General features: G+C 36.9%; 1 protein-coding gene and 1 non-coding gene across 2 annotated transcripts; one reads left to right on the forward strand and one right to left on the reverse strand.

Moving 5' to 3' along the window:
• Positions 1-2969: 2969 nt before the first annotated feature.
• LOC118451523 (cilia- and flagella-associated protein 53) lies at positions 2970-8013 on the reverse strand. Its single transcript, XM_035888181.2, has 2 exons — positions 7734-8013; positions 2970-4679 (listed from the first exon to the last, which is right to left on the reverse strand). The coding sequence occupies exons 1-2, from the start codon at positions 8011-8013 to the stop codon at positions 3304-3306; spliced, it is 1656 nt and encodes a 551-aa protein (XP_035744074.1). The 3' UTR covers positions 2970-3303.
• A 763-nt stretch (positions 8014-8776) lies between these two features.
• On the forward strand, positions 8777-8927 carry LOC118439833 (U1 spliceosomal RNA). Its single transcript, XR_004837662.1, has one exon. It is a non-coding gene; the product is annotated as a U1 spliceosomal RNA (small nuclear RNA).
• Positions 8928-10669: the final 1742 nt, after the last annotated feature.

Raw genomic sequence — 10669 nt, forward strand, 5'->3', positions numbered from 1 at the left:
TTGCTTGATCTCTGTGAGTGAGTGAGTGAGTGTCTGTACTCTAAAAGGGAGGAAGAGGGTAAAATCGGGCATCCGAGCGTACCTACATTTCCAGAGAAACCTCTAGTACCCCATAATCTGGTGTCTTACGGCTTGCCAACTTTGAATTTCGACGTAATGAGAAACGATTAGCGATATTTCTATGGTAATAACTTATCAGTATATATCAGATTAATTTCGTAGATATATTTGTCATAATTTAACGTAATTAAGGAAGAAAATTATTCGAACTTATTGTTAAAGTAACAATTAGGATAATCGTATTTCTAAATGTATCTTTAATTTTTTATTTTGTATTTTTTTTCTCTTTCTTCTTTTCTTCCTTTTTTAATTTTTTTTTCCATTTCGTTTCCTTTTCTTTTCCTTCCTTTCTCTTTGCTCAATTAATTAAGTTCAAGTACGATTATCATAGTTAAAATCAATCGGAAAGAAGAAAAATAAACGTCGTAAACGTTTGAACGATAATAAAATGAAATTATTATGTTAATTTGATTCCATCGTATTTGATTTTACGATAATTAGATTTAAAAATATATTTTTTATTATTATTATCGTTATTATTATATTTTTCTTCTTCTTGTTTTTCTTGTTTTTTTGTTTTTCTTTTTCTTTTTTTTTTTTTTGTGTAACTCGATCATAGTACACCGTTAATTAACTTTACATAGGATCTTCATGTAATCATCGAAAAAGAAATAAATAAACACGTCGCTGTTTCTAATTAATGAACGATAATAGTACGTGATAATAGTAAGTTAATTTAATTAGTAAAATGTTTTAATACTTACTGAATATCGTTGTATCTTGTATATTACTATTACTCTGAGTATGAATATTCCACTGGCTAATTACGAACCATGCCATATGTACCGCCAGTACTCTATATCGAATTTTCTACAAATCCAGAGAACGTTAGATATGTAGAACAAATTCTATTCGTAACGAAATTTCACAAAAAGGAAAATATATACACGGGACGATTCTTTTTCGAGAATCATTCTCACGATTTTACAAACGATTTTTCGAAAGAGATTGAACGGGAAAAGGGCGAGAGGGGAAGGTCGACGAAAAAAAAATTCGATCGAAATCGTTTATAGCTTCTCGTTCATTTCGACTTTCGAGTCGAACGAAAACGTTATCGCTTTGGCTTATTTTCTTCCTTTTCAAAAGAGAGAAGTACTCGTTTGATATTGATAGGATCTTTTTTGTTGACAAAAAGAAAAAAGAAAAAAGAAAAAAAAAAAAGTAGAAAAAAAAAGGAATAGCGAAACAAAATAATCCTTTTTTCAACATTCCATCTCTACTCGATACTTTTCGGTTCTCGAGTTGATTGAGAAAAGAGGGAAAAAAAGAAAAAAAAAAAAAAAAAAAAAAAAAAGTAAAACCACGTCATCGAAAAGGTACATCACTTTCCGAAAATTCGTAATTTTTCATGATGCTTTTAATTAACGAGGATAAACGTTTATATCAGAAGAGACGTTTACGTTCTCTCGTTTGTTTTTACCAAGCTAAACTCAATAAAGTTGTACAGCCCTCCGTTGTTTAACGAATACGATGTATCGCGTTAATAAAGAAAGTTAAACGATGCATACGGACGTATATGTGCGAAGGAAAATATTAGCGTGTTAATAGGAACGAACCAAATCTCGTAAATATAGTTAGTATCGTTGTAGATATAAAATGAAATTTTGCGATATTTTCGTCGATCGAGATTAAACGTTGTTAACTTTTGATATCTTTATTAGGGCCGAATATTCCTTCGAAATAAAACGTTTTATATAGTGTAGAATATGAGATAGAGAGATAGAGAGAGCGAGAGAGAGAGAGAGAGAGAGAGAGAAAAAAAAAAAAAAAGAAAAAGAAGAAAAAAAATATTGTATATCTGAGATTAAAGTTCAAATATGAAGATGAAACTTTTAAATAAAGAATAATGTGGATAGGTCGATAAGTAAGAATGATGTAACGAGTTTAAAAGTTTCTTCTTACCGCTCACAGATGGTAGGACCTGTCCGATTATATGAGAATTTCTCATTTGCTCTTTTCTACTACTACCCCACTCCCTGGATATATAAACCTAAGGATCCTCTGCATGGATGGATATCCTGTATAGCCAGAAAGGATACAGGGTGTTTCACAAGATCTTTGATTTCTTCGTTGTCCATTCACGAACGACAATTTGACAAACCGGTTTCCTGATACCGAGCCAACCTCATCGCAAATTTTTATCCTTGTCGCTGAATAATGCATAAACTACGTTCGATCACCGAACAAGCCGAAAATGTTATATCATGATGTACGAAATTGCACGAGTATGTAAATACTAAGCTGGTTTTGGGGGAAAAAAAAAAGAAAAACAAAAAAAAAAAAAAAAAGAAAAACAAAAAAAAAGATTCGAAATGAAAAACAAAAAAAAAGAAAAAAAAGAAAAAAGGGGAGAAAAAAAACAGGAGATAGGGAACGATACTGGGAACGTATGAGAGATCGACGTTTTTCCAAATTTTATTAATATTTATTTCGATGACACATTCGAAAACGTGTTGGAGCACAGATTTTTCCAAAGGTTCGTTTTTAAAATGAAATTTTTTTTTCTTTTTTTTTTCTTTTTTTTTTTTTTCACGAATACGAAATAGTATAAATTATACGAGAGTACCGGATATACATATACGGGCGCGCCAAATGTCCCGATTTTTTTTTTTTTTTTTTTTTTTATTATTGTTTTCCTTTTTTTCGTACGAGAGAGAATCGTACGAGACGAGTTGAAATTTGTTGTTCGAAAATAAAAAAAGAAAAAGAAAAAAAAAATATAATAATAAAAATAAGGAAGAGAAAAAAAGACAAAAGGAGGGGGGGGGGAAAGAAACAAAAGAAAAAAAAAAGAAAAAGAAAAAATAAACAAATGTAAAGAGAGAACGAGGAATTCCATTGGTCTGGCAAAATAGGAATTCCAGTGACGCGATCAGGTAGACGTATTATCCCTCGTTAGAAGGAACTCCTTTCGCGGTATAAAAGAATGTTCCTAGAGAGTCGAAAGAAAGGGACAAAGAGAGACAGGGGTGTAATAAAAGACTAAAATTACATCGCTTTATCGCGTAATTCGTTGGTTGCATCGTGGCAAATGGCAAAGAGGGCGGCGGCAGCGTGCGGGGATGGGAGGACGGGAGAAGTAGAGGTGGTTGGGTGGAGAAAGGAAACAACGATAGTATCATCGTAAAAGTGCAAAGCACGAAAGGGAAAAGAGGGAGGACGCTTTGAGAGTCATTAGAAAAATTACTTTGTCGATGGTTCGGTGGTTTGCATTGGTGGTAAGATGGGTGGTAAAGGAGGAGGGCAATAACAGAGGCCTTGTTTCTCGGCAGCGAGACGAGCGTCGTATTCTCTTAGGAGTAACTTGAACGGATGCGGCGTGACGTTTTCCGAGGCGTTCAACAGCTCCTCGGTTAACTTTCGATATTCGTTCTCCCTCTTAAGCCCTTCCTGATAGATCCTCTCGTCCTCCTCGCGTTCCCTAGCGCGCATAACCTCGACGTATTTCCTTTGCTCCGTCAATTCCTTCCCATAAGATATCATCTTCCTTTTCTCTTCCTCTTTAGCAATCGCGCACAATCTCGCATTAGTCTCGATCTCTTTCTCCATAATGATTTTCTCTTCCTCGAGCAATCGTTTATTCCTCTCGTCCATCTCCCTCTTTCTCCTCAATTGTTCCTCCCTACAAAGAAGGACCTCGCGTAGATTTCGTTCTTGCATCTCCTTGAATCTCTTAACCGCAAGATCTCTTCTCGTCTGAGCGTCCTTCATCGATTCTTCTACTATCCTGTCCACTTCTAAATTTCTCCTGGCTTCCTCCTCGCGCAACTCTTCGAGATACTTCAAGTAAGCGAGAAGTTCTCGACGCAATACCGCCGAAGTTTCCTTGATGGCGGCCTTCTCTTTCTCCAATTCTTCCTTCGCAAGATCGTTCAAGGCCTCATCGATTTTAATCTCCTCTCTCGCACGTTCAACCAAAATTCTCTTAGCTCTCGTCGCCTGTTCCTCTAATTCCATTCTCAATGTTTCTCGCTTTTTCTTTTCAGCATCCAATTTCATTCTCTCCTCTTTTCTAACGTTTTCCCACAATCCTTCGAGATATTCCCTTTCCTCTTTCTTAACTCGTTTCACTTCTTCCTCCGAGGCCAACTTACCGGCCAACTGTTTGGCCAAAGTCCTCAAAGATTCCCTTTTCAGATGTAAACGCTTTTTCGCTTCCTCGACCTCTCTATCCTCTTTTGCCTTTACCTCTCTCAACATCAACTCGTGCCAAAGCCTCTCCAATTCATCCTCGAGCTCTCTCTTTGCCTTGTTCTCGGCCATTTGAACTAAGTTACATATCTTCACCTCTTTCGTGCTTCTCTTCGTTAACTCGTTCCTCACCTCGGGACAGCGTGCAATGTACTGTTGCATTCGTTTAGATGCTAGCAATGCCAAACGGTGTTCCTCTTGTTGCTTCCTCAGTCGTTCCGTTTCCTCCTTCATTTCCTCCATCCTCGTATCCTCGCCGTGTTGAGCTTGCTCGACAATTTCCCGCGTCAACTCTCTCTGCTCTCTCGATATCAGATCCCGTAACTTCTCTCTACGTACGTTCACGCTTTCCTCGTATGTCGCCATTCCTGTAAATTCGAATCAACCGCATCGGAATTAATTGCCGGTGTAATTATCAATGTTTGCACAGTCGTCGACGCGCTAAAGAGTCCATCGACGGTGTACGGCCCGCTTGTAATGCTTTCCCTCTCTCTCTCTCTCTCTCTCTCTCTCTCTCTCACCCTCCCAACCTCCCTTTCCCATCCCCGAAATTCCTCGTTTGCGTTTCTCTTCATCCCTTTCTTTTTTACTCTTTTCTCTCTCTCTCTCTCTCTCTCTCTCTCTCTCTCTCTCTTTCAATCTCTCATTTATCTCTCTTTCGCCAACAAGAGGATGAGAGAAAGGGAATCAACCACCGTTCTGTTTTTCCAGCTACGTGTTCGTTTTAATCCCTTTCTTTTTTAACGCTACCACGAATGTTTCCCTATCAACCGGAGAAAACTCTTGCGATTGCGTTATTTCACAGGTGGTAAAACAACTAAAACCATTGGGTATACAAATAATTAGCTAATCCAATCGATATTTTCGATATTTCGATATTGAAACGATAATAATCGAAGTTCTTTCTCTCTCTCTCTCTCTCTCCCTCTCTCTCTCTCTCTCTCTCTCCCTCTCAACTCTCTGTTTCTCTCTTTCGCTAGAATTGTACTTTGAAAACAAATGCACGTTGGAATTTCGCAATCACCTTTACAATATTCCAAAATGGATCCAAAATGCATTAATGAAAAAGAATTATCGATTATTCCCATGGGTATCTGTATCTCTTGGTAAATACGATCGTTAAAACCGTGAAACTGGATGACAAATGGTGCAATTATTATTACTCGCGCAATATTCAAAGGCTATTTTATAGTGCCGTACTTTTCTTTCTTTTCTTTTTTTATCGTTTTTTTTCCCCTCCCCCCTTTTTATCGAGGGTTGAACGGCACGAAGAGGCAAAGGGAGTTTCGTTCTCCTTCGGTTTTTTTTTTTTCTTTTTTAATTTTTATTTCAGTAAAATTAATGTAATCAAGATATAGATGTATTCAAAAAAGGAAAACCACGTGCGAGAGCAAAATTTCGGTCAAATTCACTGAACCGAACGATTATTGAATCACTTGGAACGTTATTACGAAATCCAATCGAAAAAAAAAGATAACAAAAAAAAATATATATGTATATATATATATATATATATATATATATATATATATAAAAAGAAAAAAAAGATAAAAAAATAAAAAATAGAAAAAACTAGAGCCGTTTCCAAAAGTTTTGCAACGAACAGTTGTGGAAAATGAAAGGCAATAAAAAAAAAGAGAGAGAGAGAAAAAAGAGAGAAAAAAGAGAGAGAAAAGAGAGAGAGAGAGAGAGAGAGAGAGAGAGGGAGGAAAAGGGAGAGGGAGAGGAAGGAAGGAAATTAAAAAATAAAACATAACGAAACAAACAAATAAACAAAACAAAATAAAACAAAAAAAAAAGAGAAAAAGACAGGAAGATTCCCTCACACTCGTCTCGATAATACGAGTTTCAACGAGTTTACGTTGAAATCGTGACCATTGTCCTGCGCTAGTCATCCCCCCGTGCCTCCCCACCCCCCCCACTTTCCCACGAATCTGGACTCCGCCATCGCCGCCGCCGCCACTGTTCGTTTCCTATTAAATTATCAAATACGTATCACACGAAAAGCGGAAACGTTCTCGTTTTTACCGATCTCGTTGGTTCATAATCGATGCAACGTGTACCGGTATAAACTTCGTTATGGCTACGATGATGAAACTATGTGGACACACCCGTACGTTTATTCAACTCATACGTACGTACATACACATGGCCACACTGTAAATACAGAATATATATAATATTTTAAGGGCATGTAGAAAGAGACAGAGAGAGAGAGAGAGAGAGAGAGAGAGAGAGAGATAGCGAAAGAGAGAGAGAGAGAGAGAGAGAGAAGGAGAGAGTGAAACGATAAACATCGCGAGCACGCGTTTAATTTTCACGTTATAATATTACACATGGAGTATATGCTGCAGTATAAAAGCTTGGAGGCGTATGCGTGCGTCCATGCTTGCATGCTTGCATGCTTGCTTGCATGCTTGCTTGCATGCGTACGTACGTGCGAGCAAACGAGCGAGCGGACCATCATCGATTTTATTTAAATTTTTTATCGACACCACGTCGGACCAACGATGAGTTCACAAAAGGTGCTACCGGGGCCCGCGAAATCCATAATAAGCGGAGCGGCCACGATGAAAGGGTCATACCGGCGGCTGCTTTACTCACGCGCCTTTTTTTTTTAAGGATCTTCCTTTAACTCCTTAAGAGACGCATCTTAACACTCGATTTTCGTTCGCTAACGTTCACCGACCGTACGTGGGCTTCTTCGATGAATCACGCCGACTTTTTTTGTCATTTCAACTTGAGGCGACGTTAAATCTCCTCCTCTAGCTCCTCTACCACCTTTACCACCTTTATTTCCTCCTACTCCTTCTAAACCCCCGCCCCCCTCTACCCCCCTCCTCCTCCCTCAACCCATCTCAACCCGCCCCTTCTGCCATTGTATTCGTACGTGTTAATCTAACCGGTCGTCTCTCACGAAAGAATTTTTATCCGTTTAACCGTATTGTCTCGTAACCATCGAAAGATATTAATTATTTAAAAAAAAAAAAAAAATAAAAAAAAAAGAAAAGAAAAAAAAAACTAGAAGTAAGATTTTACGACGCATAAATATTATTTAATCGTATTGAAATAAAAAAGTTAGAAAATAAATCGAATTTAAATCGTAAAAAATTGAATTAAGTTAAACCATATCATTCCCTTTTCTCGTATGTTTCATTTATCGTTATCTATCATTACAAAGAAATTTCTATTCTTATAGGATACGTTAAATGATATCAAAAGAAGATAACAAATTGCGTTAAATATTTCAAATAAGTATGGACTTGTTAGATTACGATGATTTAAAAGAAGTCAATTATGATGGTATCGTTGGATGGATATATTTGTACGAATACGTTGAAATTATGGATCAATGAAAAAAAAAAAAAAAAAAAAAAAAAAAAAATGATAAGTTCGATACCTAACAAGTCAACGTACATTACCTTGTTCGATTCGATTTCTAACAGCCTTTATTCTTCTTTTCCTGTCAGTTTCCTTCTCAAATTCCCAACATTTTACGACATTTTCGTAATACCTTCTCTCTTTAGACTCTGCCTCTTTCAACTTGTCGAAAATCGACTCTCGTTCCTTCACGATTTTACACTCTCCACGATCGCGTAATCTGTGGCCGTAGGTAATGTTGGCGGTCCCAATAATGTCTTGTGGATACTTTTGACGTCTAGGTGGACCACATTCGACCTTTGGCAATGGTAGGACACTCATTTTTGGGGATTTCAAGGGGACCGAACAAATATCGGTCTGGCAATAACCACGAAAAGCCGACCACACCAACGAAACTCTCTCTCTCTCTCTCTCTATCTATCTATCTATCTCTTTCTCTATTTCTCTCTCTCTCTCTCTCTCACTCTCTCTTTCTCTTTTTCCTTCTTCCTACTTGTTTCCTTCCTTTCCGTTATCGAGGTTGCCATAGAGATTTACGCTTGTTGTTTCGATGTCTCGTCGATTACATACGTCGTTCAACGAGTTTCTGTCTTGAATTACACACTCTCTTGATTGGTATTCCCTATCCCCCTCTATTGTACCTTTTTTCTAACTAACCGTTTTAAATTACAATTTTTTTTATCCGTTATTTTTTTTTATCAAGCTTCTTCAATCGACTGACGTTCGTAACTGAAATATCATGATTACATTTCAAGGATGTAATATCGTATATAAAAGAAGGGAGAGAAAGAAGAAAGAAAAAAAACCGGTTGGTTCTAACAAAAAAAAAGAAAAAAAAATAACAAAAGAGAAAAAGGAATAAAAAAGATTAAAAGAGAAAAAACAAGGGATAAAAAATAAAAAATAGGGAAAAAAACACAAAAAAAAAATAACAAGATAGATCTGTTGCATAGTATAAAATATTAAACAAAAATATTATCGTTTGTCAAATGGACCAAAAGATGGCGTGATATATTATCAAGTTCCCAAAAGCGAGAGACCATTGCGATAGTAATAACAAGATAGATAGGAGGTTTATATTTTCATACTAACCTGGCGCAGGGGATACCATGATCAACGAGGTGGTTCCCCCAGGACTGAGGCTAAACGCTGAAGCCTGTAAGTACTCCTAATGCGAGTATTTGTGCGTTCAATTTTTGATAGTGTGGGGTATTTGCGGTTAACGCAGACCCCATGCAAAATAACTTTTGACAAAGATACAAAAAAATGATTTTGATTCATGGTGAATATTAGTCCGAGAGAGAAAAAAACAGTTCGATTAAACGAATTGTGACGGCGCGCTTGATCACGACCAGGCACAATAACACTTTGCGACGTCACTTTTTAATCTTTCTCATCTTTCTTATCATCGAGACACCATTGAAAGCAGCAAGCAGTAGTAGTAGCAGCAGCAGCAGCAGCAAAACCACCAGCAGCAGTAGTAGTAGTAGTAGTAGTAGTAGTAGTAGTAGTAGTAGAAGATTCTCTTACATCCTGGCTCAAACGATCTTGTTTTGTGTGTCAGTTTGAGCAGACTATAAAGGCGCGACTACGGATACCGACTATTTCCAATAGATCCATCGAGGATTTTCATCTTCAGATCTAACACACTAAAAAAGAATCCTCTTGTGAAGACATTGACATCATCATCTCAGAATGGCGGAGCTTCTTAACTTGCCTGGCCAAGTGTTTCTCAGACAACAGCAAGATGATAGATTCTAGAGGGTGATGATGGAACGAGGAAAGACTGAACGGCAGCTGAACGAACAATCAAGAATTTCACAATGGTGTGTATTATCTGAATCGTACTTCTTTCCAATTCGAAAATAACCGTGCCAAATATAAGAGACAGTTTCTAACTGTCTCTTAAATACGATCCATCGATAACAGCGAGACTCTAACTAGCGGGACCAATAGTTAGCGCTATAATCATGATCAAATTTATCAAATAATCACAAAACCGGTATTAGTACTATTTCTATCTAGTAATTATCTATCTAGTTATCTAGTGGTCACGAATAATAAATCATTAAGTCTGTACACCTGATACGATGAAGAAGAAGAAGAAGAAGAAGAAACAAATCTTAATTAGGATTTCGTATGATTCTTCATTACATATCTTCTCATGCTAAATCTCACAATTGGCTATACAATAAACATAAACAATTTCTTTCTTTTTTTTTTCTTTTTTTTTTGTTTCCTTTCATGCGTACACATACACATACACACGTATTTATCGTTCGCTCGCTTGCACGCACGCATGCACGCACGCATGCACACTACGTGAGAACAAGTATTAAGTTGTCACGTTTTCTCGTATTCTCTCTCTCTCTCTCTCTCTTTTTTTTTTCTTTTTTTTTTTCCTCTCCACCCAACCGGGAGAAACTATTGGAGAAAAAAGTGAGATTATTCTATGCGAATTGGAATGGTGCTAAACGCTCGAATTTGATCACATAACGCATAATGTAGGCCAGGTCCGAGTGTAAAAAGGGGAACGGGGAGGGAGGGGGGAGGGAAGGACAAACATGAACACCTATGACAAAGGATTTCACCAGCCCCGAAACGTGGAAGCAAAAAAGAGTGTCTAAAGGAGGAGGAAGTTCGAACGAGGAGAACTCTTTCCTCTTATTTAATTTTTGTTCTTTATATATATATATATATATATATATATATATATATATATAGATTTATATATATGTGTGTGTGTATGTATATATATATATATATATATATATATATATATATATATATATATAAAACACACCACGAGATCGACGAGAAACTTATAATTACGGATTAATGAGAACGAAAGAACGAAAGAACGAAAAAACGAAAAAACGAAAGAACGAAGGAAGAAACGAACGAATGAACAAACGTAAGAATGAGCGCGAAAAAAATTTACGATTATATTGGCGATACCAAAGCGTATGGTAAGGGT

Source organism: Vespa mandarinia, chromosome 2 (assembly GCF_050613455.1).
Source record: "Vespa mandarinia isolate Hongniang chromosome 2, ASM5061345v1, whole genome shotgun sequence".
Lineage (NCBI taxonomy): Eukaryota > Metazoa > Arthropoda > Insecta > Hymenoptera > Vespidae > Vespa > Vespa mandarinia.

Excerpts from the sequence above, each read along its gene's own strand:
- LOC118451523 (XM_035888181.2), bottom strand. The coding sequence starts at position 8,013 with ATGAGTGTCCTACCATTGCCAAAGGTCGAATGTGGTCCACCTAGACGT. Across the intron at positions 4,680-7,733 it reads TAGAAATCGAATCGAACAAG|GAATGGCGACATACGAGGAA; the intron begins GTAATGTACGTT and ends TCGAATTTACAG.